The sequence below is a fragment of the Hyaena hyaena genome, unplaced genomic scaffold, assembly GCF_003009895.1.
Source record: "Hyaena hyaena isolate Hyena2069 unplaced genomic scaffold, ASM300989v1 scaffold_392, whole genome shotgun sequence".
Lineage (NCBI taxonomy): Eukaryota > Metazoa > Chordata > Mammalia > Carnivora > Hyaenidae > Hyaena > Hyaena hyaena.
Genome location: NW_024081017.1, coordinates 757,009 through 772,187, shown reverse-complemented (window position 1 = coordinate 772,187; position 15,179 = coordinate 757,009). Strand labels below are relative to the sequence as shown.

At 57.6% G+C, this 15,179-nt stretch overlaps 1 protein-coding gene across 5 annotated transcripts in view; it reads right to left on the bottom strand.

Annotated features, from left to right (window-relative positions):
* Positions 1-408: 408 nt before the first annotated feature.
* The window catches only part of PDE4A (phosphodiesterase 4A), a 40,529-nt gene continuing 25,758 nt past the window's right edge, over positions 409-15,179 (bottom strand). For 4 of the 5 annotated variants that reach the window (XM_039250977.1, XM_039250976.1, XM_039250978.1 and 1 more), the window contains 11 exons: positions 14,442-14,491; positions 14,155-14,267; positions 10,562-10,655; positions 9,031-9,254; positions 7,763-7,861; positions 7,504-7,668; positions 7,205-7,304; positions 6,926-7,080; positions 6,600-6,722; positions 5,962-6,144; positions 409-3,047 (listed from right to left, as the gene is read on the bottom strand). In XM_039250977.1, coding sequence (XP_039106908.1) covers positions 2,361-3,047; positions 5,962-6,144; positions 6,600-6,722; positions 6,926-7,080; positions 7,205-7,304; positions 7,504-7,668; positions 7,763-7,861; positions 9,031-9,254; positions 10,562-10,655; positions 14,155-14,267; positions 14,442-14,491 — 1,993 coding nt within the window. In that variant the 3' untranslated portion in view covers positions 409-2,360. Of the gene's footprint in view, positions 3,048-5,961; positions 6,145-6,599; positions 6,723-6,925; positions 7,081-7,204; positions 7,305-7,503; positions 7,669-7,762; positions 7,862-9,030; positions 9,255-10,561; positions 10,656-12,163; positions 12,540-14,154; positions 14,268-14,441; positions 14,492-15,179 lie in introns of those variants that run through there. The other variant, XM_039250979.1, reaches the window with a different exon arrangement.

Here is a 15,179-nt window from a genome sequence, read left to right as displayed (position 1 = left end):
GTTTAATGTACAGGAGAATTTGACCAGAGACCTTTTATCAGGGCCTGGCAGGCAGATGGTGATGGCGTTATCAATCAGCCCCCCTTGAGGTTTCCAGGAATGACTCTGAGATTCTAGAAGTACCCAGAGTCGTGTCAGATATAGTGTGTACAAGAAGTGGGGTTTACCTGGGTCGGCTAGCCTCCAAAGACTGGTCTGAACCTCCAATTCACAACCTCAAGTTCTTGAGCGAGCCATACCTGGCCCAGGCCTGAGGCTGCCTCCCGCCACACTTGCTGTGTTCTCCATGCTTGGAGAGGGATAGGGATGGAGCCTCTCTCTCCCCTTATGCCTGCCCCAGGCAGACGGTGCAGGAGAGGCACGTCCCCCAAAAACAGGGTGGAAAAGGAAGTCACATGAGCCAGGAAGGTCAGCGAAAGCCTCGGTTTAATTGGAGACGAGATCGAAGGATTGACTATCGATCAACGGACCGACTGACTGATCGTCAAAGTGGACAAAACAAGAGCAGATAAGGGGGTCCTGCGCCCCCCCTCCTGCTGGGGAGAGGAGCCCTGATTGGGGGTGGGGTTCCGTCTCACCAGTCACACCTGGGGAAGGGGCGAGGGGCAGGCTCTGCTCAGCCCTCACCCCCCAAGATGACACGACTTCCCATCGAACGGCAGCGCTGAACCCACCCTTTCGGGGTCTATGGTACAGTTTGTATAATACAGTGGGAATGGGGTCTCTCTCTGGGAGACCCCACCCCTCCTTCCCCTGGCTGTGTCAGCTGGGGAAGGGCAAGTTTATTTTCCCTTTTTGCCTCGGTAGAATAATTTACAAACCAACCTTACAGTATGTACAAAAAAAAAAAAAAAAAGAGAGAGAGAGAGAGAAGAAAAAAACAGAAAGAAAACCCAAAGAAGTCCCATTCCAGTCACTGGCTGGGACAGAAACTACTTTCGCTACAAAAATGAACCCTGTACAGCATCACGGGGGTGGGAGCAGGTGGTACTCCCCACAGGGACAGACAGACAGATGGAAGGCTGCGGCAGCCAGGGGCTACAGTACCGTGTGCTCAGAGTGGGGGGCAGGGGGACAGGAGAGAGAGAGAGGGGGGCCCTGCCTGGCCCAGCTGCAGAACTGGGCCAAAGGGCAGAAAGGACAGGGCAAGAGGGGGGTCTTTCCTTCCAAACAAGTCCCCCATGGCTTGGAGAAAAATGGCCTTGCATCTGTCTGTCATATTGCTCCAGGAATAGCTAAGGGCTGAGGGGGAGGCGTGGCCAGGCGGGAGCAAAGGAGAAAGGACTTTGGTGCCAGAGGGCTGCCCAGAAAGGGGATGTGGGTGTACACTGTTATTGCTTCCTCCCAGGGCAAAGGGTTGTGAAGGGTGTCAGGAGGATGCTGGGGGGGGAGGCGGGATGCCCAGGATGGGGGCCACTGCGAACCCCTCTCCTATGGCCACGGAATCGTTAAGGCAGAAACAAGAGGAGAAGCAGCTGGAAGGAGGGGTGTGGTTCGGAGCCAACCCCCCCCCATGGAGAAAATTCAAACGGAACCCGAAGGGGAAGGGGGATGGCAAGCCGAGGGGGGTGGGGAGGAGGAGCGGGGGAGGGGGGTGATCAGGCCCTCCTCAAACCTCAGAGCCCAGGTTGGTAGTGCGAATGTCCCTCCAAAACCCACCTCTGCTACATCTTAAAGCCCGCAGCTCCCCATCCCGGTCCCTGTCCCTCGGGTTAGTATTGCCAGGTTTGTGCAAAATGAGGCGGAAGACTTCTGGGGGGGGGGGCAGTGCGCCAGAGAGGGGCTGGAGCTGGGGCCTCCCACGGTGACGGCCCCCACCCCGGACCCCCACCCCCCGACCCGCCCGGAATGGCTATTCCTGGCTGGGTTCCAGAGACCCTCCAAAATTCAGAAGAAAAGCCCGGAAGGGGAGGCGCTCTGCCTGCCTGGGCCCAGGCCTAGAGCCCTAGGAGGCCGGAAGACTGAGCCTGTGGGCCTGGGGCCTGGGGCAGGGGGGAGGTGGGGGGAGGTGGGTGCAGATGGGACACAGGGGGGAGTCGGGGACAGGAGCATCTACAGTTGCTGTGTTTCATCCTGTTTTTTTTTTTTTTTTCTTTTTCTAAAAATGTAACAATTAAAATTCCAAAAATAAAATCCCTTCCGGGACCTCCGCCCCTCGATCCCCAGCCCCCACCTCCAAAAAGAGGCCCCGTGGGTGGGGGTGGGGGGAGAGAGGAAAAAAAGAAAAGAGAAAAAACCCCACTTTTCTGTTTTCTTTTTTCTCGGGAGGCCCAAGAGTCTTTGAGGCAGTGGAGGAGGTGGGCGTGGGGGAATGGTGGGGAGGGGCGGCGGGGAGGGCGGGAGGGCGCAGGGGCGGGGGCTCAGGTCGGGCCCCCAGCTGCCCCTCCCCCACCGGGGGTTGGGAGTGGGGGGGGCTCCTCGCCGGACGTTCCTGTGCAGGCGCTGCACGCCCTCTTGGCAGCCTGGTGCTCTTTTTGGGCCCCCGCCTCGGCCGCCACGGAGGGGAGGCCCGGGAGGCCCGGCACCTCGTCCGGAGCGGGCCGGGTCCTCAAGGCGGGCAGAAGGGGGCCCTGGGCGGGCAGGGCCGGGGGGCGGCTGCAGCCGACGGCCTCCGCGGATGCGCCTGGGGACCCGGCCTTGTCCTTGCCCGCAGCCACGCCACCGGCCGAGTCTGCTCGCCGTGTGCCAGGGTCCTGTACCTTCACCTCCGAGGGCCGGTCCTGCCCACCGACCTCCGAGAGTTCGCCGGCCGGGGGCGCATCCGGAGCCCCGCACAATTCCCGCGCTGAAAACGCGCCTGGCGCGGCGCACGCCTCCTCCTCCTCCTCCTCTTCCAGCGTCAGCTCGAACTGGAACTTGTCGGGGGGCGGTGGGTGGCCCGGCCCCCTGGGCTCCTCCTCGGGCGGTGGTGAGGGGCTCTGCCGGATGGCGCTGTAGTACCAGTCTCGGTTGTCCTCCAGCGTGTCCAGGATCTCCTGGGCGTCCGGGTGAACCAGGTCGGCCCACGTCTCCCACAGCGGGTGCACGATGTAGTCGATGAAACCCACCTGGGAGAGAAGGGACCGCGGTGTAAACAGGGGGGCCGGCTGTTGCAGATGGGAGCGCCATGCTGTGGGGGCTAGTAAAGTTTCAAAGATGTTGGGGCGCCTGGGGGGCTCAGTCAGTTAAGCCTCCGATTGCAGCTCAGGTTATGATCTTGCGGTTTGTGAGTTCGAGCCCCGCCTCGGGCTCTGTGCTGACAGCCTGGAGCCTGCTTCAGATTCTATGTCTCCCTCTCTCTCTGCCCCTCCCCTGCTCACACTCTCTCAAAAAATAAATGAACATTAAAGAAAACAAACAAAAAAAAGATGCTGATAGCATTTAACCTAGTCATCTCCCGCCTCCAGATCTGCCCTGGGAAAACTCTTGCATAGGTAAGAAAAAATTCACATGTGACATGTAAACAAATACTGGAAACTTCTATATACCTATCAGCTGGGAATTTGTTTTAGAAAATTGTGGGGGCTCCGGGATGGCTGAGTTGCTTAAGTGATCAACTTTTGGTTTCGGCTCAGGTCACGATCTCAAGGTTTGTGAGTTCAAGCCCTGTGTTGGGCTCTGCGCTGAGTGCAGAGCCTGCTTGGGATATTCTCTCTCTCTCTCTCTCTCTCTCTCTGCTCATCCCTTGCTCAGGCTCTCTCTCTCTCTCTCTCAAAAAATAAATAATTAATTAATTAAAATAAAATGTTTTAAAACATTATGGTACACCACATACTAATAATGATATTTTTTGCAACAAAGAGAAACTATAAATAATTCCATGGCAGAGTACTGACCCACACTCTGATATTATCTTCCCTCTCTTTTATTAACAGAATCTTCATTTTTCTTGCTGGAGGCAATGCTTTCCCCATATAAGCGAAAACTACATTTCCCAGCCTCCTTTGCAGAGAGAGAGAGAGGCCATGTGACCACTTGTGGATGGAAGGTCGGGTCGGGGTGTGAATAGGGGGTAGGGAGGCTGCTTCAGCTGGCAGAGACCCTTCCTCCCTGCGATGTGGCCAGAACGGCTAGAGTTTCAGCAGCATCTGTGACCATAAGAGGCGTCTCTAGGGACAAAAGCCCCCTGCTTCTGATGACAGAAGAGAAACTGAAATCTCCTAGGTGCTTGGCAATTTCATGGAGCCAAAGGGAGCTAAATTCTTTCTCTAGACTCTTCTTTTTTTTTTCTAATTAAATTTTTTGAGGGTGACTGGGTGGCTCAGTTGGTTAAGTGTCCAACTTCGGCTCAGGTCATGATCTCACGGTTCGTGGGTTCAGGCCCCGGTCGGGCTCTGTGCTGACAGCTCAGAGCCTGGAGCCTGCTTCCGATTCTGTGTCTCCCTCTCTCTCTGACCCTCCCCTGCTCACACTGTGTGTGTGTCTGTCTCTCAGAAATTGATAAAACATTAAAAAAAATTAAAAAATATTTTTTGTTTATTTTTGTGAGGGGGTGAGGGGAGGAGCAGAGGGGGGTAGACAGAGGATCTGAAGCAGGCTCTGAGCTGACAGTAGAAAGAACCCGACGTGGGGCTCGAATGCCTGAACTATGAGGTCATGACCTGAGCCAAAGTTGGACGCTTAACAGACTCTGAGCCCCCAGGTGCCCCTGGACTTTTCTTATACATGAGAGAATAAAAATGGGGCGTCTGGGTGGCTCAGTCCTCAAGCATTTGACTTCGGCTCAGGTCATGACCTCACAGTTAGTGAGTCTGAGTTCCACATCAGGCGAGCACGAGCCCCACTTTGAGTAAACACAGGAGCCCCAAATGAACCCCACTTCTTTCTCTCTCTTTCTCTGTCCCTCTGGGGATCCTCTCTCTATTCTCTGCCCCTTGCTCACTTGCTCTCTTGCGCTCTCTCTCAAACAAAAATGAAGCCTTGTCTCGTTTGGGTCTCTGTAAATTTGTAACTCTTCAACACCTAAATGGCCATCTACAGGGGAAAACCATACAACCCATTTGCTGTCTGTATCTGTGAGAATACTACACAGTGCTCGAAAATGATGAGCCCAATCTATACATAATAACTTGGACACATCTCCAAGTCATTGTTTGGAAGAAAAAGCAAGCTGTATAAAAACAGGTATATACTGATAAAATTCCTATAAAAAAAAAAGCAAACACCTCCCGCCGCCCCGAACTATTACTATGAAGTTGCCCATAACGTAACTACATGATAAAACCTACGGGAGCTGGTTTTCCCGGGCATTGGTGGGATGGGGTGATCTGCATGCTGAGGGGGCATCTGGAAGCATCTAGAGACATTTTTATCGTTGTAACTGGAAGGGGAGGGGTGGAGGCCAGGGAGGCTGCTCAAAATCCTACAAGGCCAGGACGGCCCCTGCGACAGAGAGCGATCCAGCCCCAAATGTCAATAGTGCCAAGGCTGGGTAGCTGGGCTCTGGAAAGGCGTGCGCAGTGATCCGGGACAAACAGGTCTCGCCAGGGTCGAGACTGGGAGTGGGGAGGGTGAGAAACTTTCACGTTCACACTCCACGAACAAGACAGTGTTTCTGTACCTCTTGTCAAGTGAAACAAGCACACGGTGACGCGTCATGGCATCTCATTGTCAAACCCCACCAAAAACCAAGGACAGACTCTGTGGCCGGGTTACAGGGATGCCAGGAGGCTGGGGCGACGTGCGGTCTGTAACTAAGAGCCGGGTAAGTATTATTACTGATGCTTTTTGCTGGCTACAAATGAGAGAACTGTCCACTCAGGTCTAAGGTTGTGAATCCAGAGGCCCAGTGTTGGTTATTCTGCAGAAGGGAAAATGTTGCAAATTTCCCATCAAGATAGAAAAGGAACACACACACACACACACACACACACACACACACACACACGGAAAAACGTGACTCTGTGGCGGGGCAGGTCAGGAACTCCTGGGTCTCGGAGCTCAGGGCCAGCGTGGGGTGGGGAGGCCCCGCTGAATCTGTACCTGAGACTTCTCCACAGAGGCTGTGTGCTTGTCGCACATGGGGCTGATCTCCATGCCCCGCTCACGTTCACGGTCGCCCTGCTGGAAGAACTCGGCCATGATGCGGTCCGTCCACTGGCGGTACAGCTCCAACGGCTTGGTGGGGTTGCTGAGGTCTGCGCAGTGCACCATATTCCGGAGGACCTGCGTGAGGTGGGGGAGGGGGGCTTCAGAGGCCGTGCCCCTGTCCCAGTCTGGGACCTCACGCTTCCTTACCTCCCCCTTTATGGGGAGACTGAGGTAGGGGGAGGTGGAGAGAGAGACAGGGGAAATGGGGGGGAGAGGGGAGAGGACGGTAGGGGGAGAGAAAAGAAAGAGATGGAGGGAGAGGAGAGAAGGGGGTGTTGGCGGAGGCGGAGGAGACAGGAAGGGGTGATGGAGGAAGGGAAGAGGAAACTAGGAGGGATGGTAGGGGATGGGAGTTGGGGTGGAGAGATGGGAAGAGACACAGAAAAGAGACAGGAAGAGGCGCAACATGGGAGCTGGAGGCTGAGGGAGGGGGAGCAACAACCTGGACCCAAAGGAGAGAGAGAGAAAGGGAGAGAGGGTTGGGTCTCCTTCTGTGGGGGGGGGGGGGGGGGGGGGGGGGGGGACCGCACCTGGATGCGGTCGGAGTAGTTGTCCAGCAGCAGGACCCCCGAGCTGGTCACTTTCTTGGTCTCCACCATGGTCTTCAGGTCTGCCAGGAGGGTCATGTGTTTGGACATGTCCGTGGCCAGCACCTGTGGGCGAGGGGCCACTGAAGTCCTGCCACGGGCTGTACTGACCCCAACTACGCCTCTAAAGTTTCCGCTCAGCGCAACCTGTTCCCAGCCCCCTCAAAGGATGACTCTCCCGGGGTTTCCCGGCCTGGACTCGGACCCTGTCTCAACCCGAGGGTCCAAGGCGACCTTTTCCGTTCTGTCCCCGCCCCCGCCCCGCCCACCATGTCGATGACCATCTTGCGCAGGCTCTGCCGCTGGCGCTTGCTGAGGTTCTGGAAGATATCGCAGTTGTCTTCCTGCAGCAGCTTGAAGCCCACGGCCAGGTGGTGGTTCTCCAGCACCGACTCGTCGTTGTACATGAGCGCCAGCTCCGAATCTGCGGCCCAGGCCCAGGCAGGCGGTCAGGGGGGGCGGGAGCCGGCGGGGCCGCCTCGAGGGGTGGGGCAGCGCAGGCCCCGCCTCCAACCCGGCAGGCCCCGCCCCCGCGCGGGGCCACTCACTAGTGTTGATGAGGAACTGGTTGGAGACCCCAGGGTGGTCTACGTCATGAATAGCAGCCGCGAAGAGGGCGGCAAGAATCTCCAGGTCCGTGAACACAGCCTAGGGGCGGAGAGGGGGTGGCGGAGAGATGGGTTTAGAAAGACGGGGGACCTGAGAGACAGGATGAGAGGGAGATGCGGGTGCCAAAAAAGACGGTCAGGAGAGATAGATGAAGACCAGAAAGAGGAGCATCAGAGAGAGACGGGGGTCAGGAGATGGGAGACCGGGTTGGGGAGACGCGGGGGCGGGCGGGGCTCACATCCAGCGCGGGCGTGGCCAGCAGCACGTGGGTGGACTGCAGCACGTCGGCCGCGTGCAGGCTGTTGTGGTAGGCCACGTCGGGGTGGTAGTGGTCTTCCAGGGTCAGCATGTACGTCACCATGGTGTCCACCGGGATGCGGAACTTCTTCAGCAGGTCGCGCTCCTGACGGTAGGTGTGGGGGCCGGTGACTCCAGCGAGCTCTCAGCTCTCCACCCGGCCCCCTCCCGCGCGCCCGGCCCCCCTCCGCCCACCCTACCTGAAATATCGTGTACATGATGCAGCTGAGGGAACGGCCGCGGGCGTACTCGGACACGCAGAAGATGTTCAGACCCCACTTGTTCAGGTTCTCCAGCTCCTGGAGGAGTTGGAGGCCCGAGGTCAGGAGCCCATGAGGCCCAGGGCCACGCCCTTACCCACGTGGGTCAGAAGTTCCTCTTGGTCTTTACCCCTCTGGACTCTTTCCTAGCAATTCAGAGCTCCGGTCTGAAAGTAGCACCATGATTGCCCGGGGCGGGGCGTGTGGGGCAGCACAGAATTGACTGTGTCCCTACCTGGCCGGGCGGGGCCGGAAGATGACAAAGCAACCGCAGCACCTGTGTCCTGAGTGATTATTAGCTCCCAGGCATTATGCTAAGCACCTGATCTCATGTAGGTTGGGCGGAGAACCAAAGCTCAGAGAGGAGATGTGACTGACCCAAGACCCTGCATCTCACAAGTGGCAAAGCTGTGACGTGAACTCAGCTTGGCTGACCCCCAAAGCACAGTTTAGCTTCTGAGCCAAACTGCTCATTAGCGCCAGGGGGAAAGGAACCCAGGCTGATTTTCCACATCTCCTCAACATCCAGAAGAGGGCCAGCATATAGTAGGTGCTCAGTAAACACTGGGTGACTGACTGTGGCTCTGGCTAGTGTTGGCGTGCAGGTTACATGTCAGCCACGTGAGCCAACAAGAGTGCATCGAGTCCACCGGACAAACCAATGTGGGAGCCCCTTGGCATAGGGGTTTCACGGCAGACCCAGGAGCTGAACCCAGGTCTGGCGTGTAGCGGATGCTATCTGGGTTCTGCCCCGATCCCCTTCACTGACCGGTGCCCCCATCTTGCACCTGCCGGGTGCCGGGACTCTTGCTTACAAAGATTCACAGCTGCTCTGTTCTCCAGAAAACTCCTCTTGCCCCTACAGGAGCTACACGGAGGCGGTAATGCTGTCCACTCTGGGGACAGCCCACAGCCAGCGACTGACACCGGGGTACAAAAGTCCAGCACTCTTGCCTCAAGGTGGGCTCACCTCTGTGTTCACGCTCTAGAGCTCTTGGCGGGCTCAGGTGGAGGCCAGACTCTAGCTGAGGCCGCCTCCTTGCTTAGCTCCTTCCTCTCCTGCTTCCTTCACTCCCGCTCCCCCGAGAGTCTCATAAATCAAATATGCCTGACTCCTCACTTCGGCCCGACCCAAAGCCCCGTCCTTCTCCGGCCCCCGGGAGACTCCGGCCCCTCTCCAGGCCAGTCCGTGCTGAGCCCCTACTCACTTGGGCCAGGAGCTCTTCCTGGTCGGTCTTCACCCCGAAGCGGGGGATGGTGGAATCGTTCAGGCTGTGGCTGCGCGTCAGCTTCTTCACCCCCGTGATCTGAGACATGGGCTGGAATTGCGGCCCGGGGGGCGGGGGCTGCTGGGAAGGTCTCTGGCGGGGAGCTGGCTGTTTTTCTCGATCCTTCATGGTGGGCGATGGAATCTCCACTTCATTCTGCTTGTCTGGGAAGATGGAGGAGAGACAAGCATGAGGCCCCCATAGACACTCCCTCATCCGGCCCTCACTCCCCCTCGGCTGCTCCCCGCTGTGCCCTGGGAAGGCTCACATTGGAGGGAAGATCCCTTCAGGGTGTCATGCTTGTCGGGCTGTGGGTTACGTATAAGCTGGAAACCAGAGAGAAGGTAGGAATTCTTCTGGGAGGTGGTGGGCTGGAGTGAGGACCCTGGGGCTGGCCGGGGGCTATGGGTTGGCCCCAGTCTGATCGCCAGGTTTGGTAAGGGGGTGGCATGGGAAGTCAGGAAGCGGGGTGTGGGTGCTGGAGAGAGTCGCTGCCTGCCCTGTATAGGCTGGGAAACTTCTCGGGCAGGGGTGACACCTCCGTGGTGACTGAGAATGCTGGTGGGGGTGGACAGCACGGGGAGGGGAGAGGGAAGGGTAGTCTCTGGCTCCATGAACCCCACCCCCACCCCACCCCACCCCTTTGACACCCGCCTGCCTGGGGGCCAGCCCCAGGATCCCTTTTCCTGAGCTTTCGAAGGCTTCCAGAGCTAAGCCTGTGCCACCCATTGTGACCTGGGGCCCTGCTAGTCAGTAACAGGACCTAATGGGGGTTATTTGCATGCCCTGCTCCCATTGGCTGGACCTCAGAACTCCGCATGGCCACACCCCCATTGGCGGGAGTATTTGAAACTCTGAGCCCTTTTCCTGGGCTTGGTGCCGCCGGATCGCCAGACTTTGGAAACCATTGGTGATAAATTGAGAGGATGAAATTATCCTGAGTTTGGGGGGGGGGGGGCATATCCTGATTTTGGATAAAGAGATGAGGATGAGTTGGAGGTCCCCATTAGCTTGAGGGTTCTAATGAATGTGAGGTATTTTGTAACTGTATTAGGTATCAAAAGTTTGGGGGGGTTCTACTGAATTTGAGGGTCATATCAAGTTGGGTGATTCTACTGAATTTGGGGAGGCCTTTCAGCCTGGAGGCGTTTAAAGTTTAGGAATTCTATTTGAGTTTGTGGGTTTCTTGGGGTCTTGAATTTGAGTCCTGTTGTGGTTCCACTGCGTTTAGAGGGGCTTTTCTATTTGGAGAGATTTTTTAATGTGGAGGTTTTATAAAAGTTGACATCCCTCTGAGTTCAGGGGCATCAGGAGCATGGGAACTCTTGAGCATGGTAACCTTGATCTTTAGGGACTTTAAGAGTCAGAGTCCCTTGGGCAAATGTGAGCAACAGGACCTGCGGTCTGGGGCAGCCCCCTCCAGTTCAGGCACGCAGCCTCCCCGCACACGCAAGTGGTGCCTTTCACTCACCCAGGAATGTGGTGGAGATGTACTCAGAGACCTGGTTTCCTGACCTGCTCATCTCTGACAGGTGTGTGAGTTCACGGTTTAACATCCTCTTGAACTAAGGTGAAGGAGGCAAGAAGGAAGGAATGATGGGGAGACAGGGCAGCAGAAGGTGGAGGAGGTTAGCCCCTCCCGAGAAACTTCTGAAGACCCCATGAGTCCTTCCTACTTCGCTGCTCAGCTAACAGAGCCCTAAGCAAGCTGCTAGAGGGGAGGGGTCAGCCCTTCCTCTCCTCCCAGGTCTGGGGGGGGCCCCAGGCTTAGACTCAGGACTCTGCATACCCCTCCCTTCCAGAGGAAGGGGGGCACCCCTCCCCAGACCTCCTCCTCCTCTAGCCCAAAGGAGGAGCCAGAGGGGCACCTGTGGAAGGGAGGGGCTCCCGCTAAACAGTGAGCCAATAGGGTGTCAGGAGAATCCCGTCGCCATGGTGATGGGAGTCTCCTTAGCAACTCCCCCTCCAACCAGCTGCTGAGCTGGGGGAAAGGGGGGCAGGCCGCAGGCCCCTTAACCCTTGCCTTCCCAGAGCTACCCTGGCCCAAGTCTTCCCAGATATGGACCCCACTCCCATAGAGCATCCTGGCCCCCAGATCCCAGCCCAGTTTGGAAGGAGACAATACAGTCTCTCCTTTGCAGGAGAGAATGCAAGTTCTGGGAGAAGAGAAGGTTGGGCAGGGGCAGGGGCAGGGGAGGACAGCGAGCTGAGGAAACCTTGTTCGGTCACCCAGGGGAGGGGGGTTCCCATCATAGTCCCCTCTCCCCAACCACAGCGGGATGGACAGATGCACAGATGAGTGCAGTATACCCCAAACCAGGCTTGGAGGTCCCTCCTGGTCCCCCCCCAATGCCACTTCACACAAGCGTCTGCTGTGACATTGTGCATGGAGGAGAAAGGGCATTGGTTCCCCGCCCCCAAGCTCCGCTGAAGCGGCCCCCAAAGCAGGAGGAGACTCCGTCCAGAGAGGCAGGAGGGACACCTGATGGGAAGGGCGAGCCCTCGGAGCCCACACCAGGATGGGGCACTTACTCCTCCTAGTGCTGCGGGAGACACATACACAAGATGGACCCACAAAGTCACACAACCACACACAGAGTCACAGACTACCATCTTACAGGGTTCCACACAGCCACAGGCACACAAATCAAGGGGCACACACCAGAAGGCAGTCACGGACACTTGGGGTCACATGCCCCAAAAAAACCACACAGCTCTGGGCTCACAAACATGCCCCAACACACACCACCACAATCAGAGCCGTGCGATCTCAGAAAGGGCCACCCCATGACCCAGGCAAACAAGCACAGGGTCAGACAGCACCCCACACCACTGCAGACACACACACATGCGAGTACTGAGAGACACACCCAGCAAGAGACCCACATCCCCAGCCACCCGCTATCCCCGCCCAGCCCTGGGCCACACACAGACACAGACAGTCACAAGGCTTCATGTCCAGGCCACACACGTGCACAGCAGCACACACCAGCCCAGACCAGGGGCTCGAAGATCCAAGGTGGGAGGGCTCGAGCCGAGTCTCCCGCCCATCCTCCACCCCGACTCCCCCTACCTGGTCCCACCAGCCCACCAGCCACGGCTTGGAGCAGGTCTCACAGAAGAAATCCACCAAGGGCATCTTGGAATCTTAGCCCCGCTCGGGGCTGCCGCGCACAGAGGCTGGGCTTGGGGAGTCCTGGGGTTAACAGCCACTGTGGGGGGGGGTTCAGGGCAGGTGGGCAGTGCAAGGGGGAGCCGCGGAGGGGCCTGGGCCGGCCCAGCAGGGCTGGGGGCTCCCCTCCCCTCCGCGCTCCCGATAGCAGCCCTGGTTACATTGTCTGCCAGCCCCTGGCCCTAATGGGCCCCCCCCGCGGCAGCGGCTGGAGGTGGCCTGGGACCCCTGCCCATGGGGGGGCAGGAGAGGGTCCCGGGAGGTGGCTTCGGAGGCTCTGGGCTCCGTATGCGCGCCTGTGTGCGCGCGTGTGCGTGCTCACTGCAGCACTGGCAGGCTGCATGCGACGTCAGGTGGTGCCGGGGGTGGGGGGGGCATTAAAGGGGCATCGGAACCCACAGGCCTGAGCCTGGACCCAGGTGGGGCTGCAGGGGGTAGGCAGGGAGGCACGGACACCCTCAAAAGGACGTGTCCCCTCCAGGGACACACCCAGACACTGTACACACTCACAGATGTACAAACACTGTGAGACACACCTACACCAACACACACATTCAACACACCACACAGTCACAACTCTGAAGTCCAGCCACTTATAGGTATGGAAAGAGATATAAAACACCTTCAGACACACCCCTTCCAAGAACACAGACTCACACCCAGACACAGAGACACACACCTAGGAACAAACACCCGGATATACTGGACACACGTAACACACACTCAGCACATCCACAGGCACACTTTCAAACAAACACAAATACCATGGGCCTTGGACACATACATACCCTGAGAAGCCCACAAGGAGATGCTCACACTCATACCCACAACTACACACACACACACACATCGCAGAAATACACCCGGAGACCTACATTTAGAGACAATCACATCCTCAGATGCTCAGCACAGCCTCAGAGACACAATCACCCTCAGACTCCAATGTTCCCAGACAAACCTCCGCCCACAGGTGTGTGCAGCAACCCCAACACAGACACCTCCACCTGTACACTCATTTCCTGAGAGGCATCCTCCCACGCGGGCTACCACCGTGCTGCACAACTCCCGAAGACATCATTCATACCGCCTGTTTTCTGAATGGTGTCCTCTGGAGTTGTGCAGTACACAATCTGCACAACTGTACACGGAAGCCTTGCTCCCTCTCCTGCAGCCCTGCAAGCACACGCATGTGTGTGTGCACACACACGCGTGGAGATACACACAGATTCACACCTAGACCAACTCACACTTGGAAACATACACACCCCTCTGGCACAGCCCCGCACACTTACAATCTGGTATAACTGCTTGCACACCCATTCATCCTCCATAGAGACACATCTACACACTACTCGTGACATACCCTCTTGGAACATCCCCTCACGTCCCACCTTGTGCTGCAAACGTGTAGCCAACAAATTGACAGCCACACAGACCCACAGTCGCACATGCACCTGCAGACTATACAAGCATTGGATGACCCCCTCAAGAGGGATGGTTGCCTACATCAAATGTACAACCAGACATGTATACCCCCGCGCACTAGGCTTCCCCACCCCTGGGGAAGTCAGAATCTGTTAGAACACGCAGCCCTAGGGTTGGCCCTGCTCAGGCATGGACCCCCACCCCAAAGGCCCCATTCATAGATTGGCCCCGCCCCACTCGTCCTGGCCCCGCCCCACTAGTCCGGCCCAAATGTTAGCCACTCCCTCAGGTCCCTGAGCAGTCAGCCCCACCCCACAGGCCCAGGAAAAGGTCCTACCTCATTGGCCCTATCCAGATACTGGCCCCGCCCCATGGGTGGTGCCGCCTGCAGACCCCACCCAGCGGTTGGCCCCCATCCTCAGGCCCCGCCCAGGGGCTAGTCCCACCCCGCTGGCTGGAGGCCTCACCTTGTGAGATGCCATCTCGCTCACGGAGCGGTAGGTCTGCATGGTCTCCAGCTGCTCCAGGCACCAGTCCAGCTCCTCCAGTGTCTCCCGGGCCAGTTGTTGACATGTCTCTTCTGGAGAAGGGGCAGCATGGGTGGTGACCCAGAGGCCCCAACCTGAGCTGATGGGGGTCCACCAAGTGAGTGGGGTGCTGGGAAGGGAGGTAAGACAGCCACCCCCCCACCAGGTGAGGGGTCCCCCACTGAAGCAGCAAGAGGGGCCCTCTCCCATCCCCTGGGCTTTGTTACCTGACAGCGTGGCCTTACAGACAGGGGTTGGGCCGCCCAGCGGGGACCGTCTGCAAAGAAACGGCGCTCCGACATCAGCCTGTGTGCCCGCAGGTTCCTGCCTCCCCTCTCCAGGAATCATGCCAATCTCCCTTTTTCTGAGCGCTCCCCGTGTCCCAGGCATGCCGCCATGTACTCAGCCCGCAGCCTCTCCCGGAGCCCCATAAGAACCCATTTTACAGATGAGGAAACGGGCTCAAGGAAGTGGACAGGCTTACTGAAGACTATGCGGCTGATCGGCGGTAGGGTCAGGTCCTATGTCTCCAAAGTTCCTGCACCTCCCAGAGAGACCAGCAGCTCTCAGCCAAGCCCCTGCCCCCAAACAATTAGTTCTATTTAGTGAGCACTTACTATGTGCTCAGCGATGTTCTCACCCTTTCTACCTATCACCTTCCAGACTCCTCACAGCAGCATCTAATGGAGGCCCTATTAAATTCTCATTTTATGGAGAGGGAACAAAGGCACCACAAGATGCTATTTGCCTGGAAGGTTGGCATGGGGCCACGAGCGGCCCCGAGGCGGGGGCGGCTGGCTACCCTTGGCCTCACCACCTGTGTCTGGATCCCTTGGCCTTTATTTGTAAAAGTTTCCATCTTAGCCATTCAACTTGCAATGGTTTACTCCCTCAGAGGGAACTGCTGCCTGAACAGAGGCTCAGAGAGGTCAAGTTCCTGCCTGAGGACACACAGCAGAGCTAAG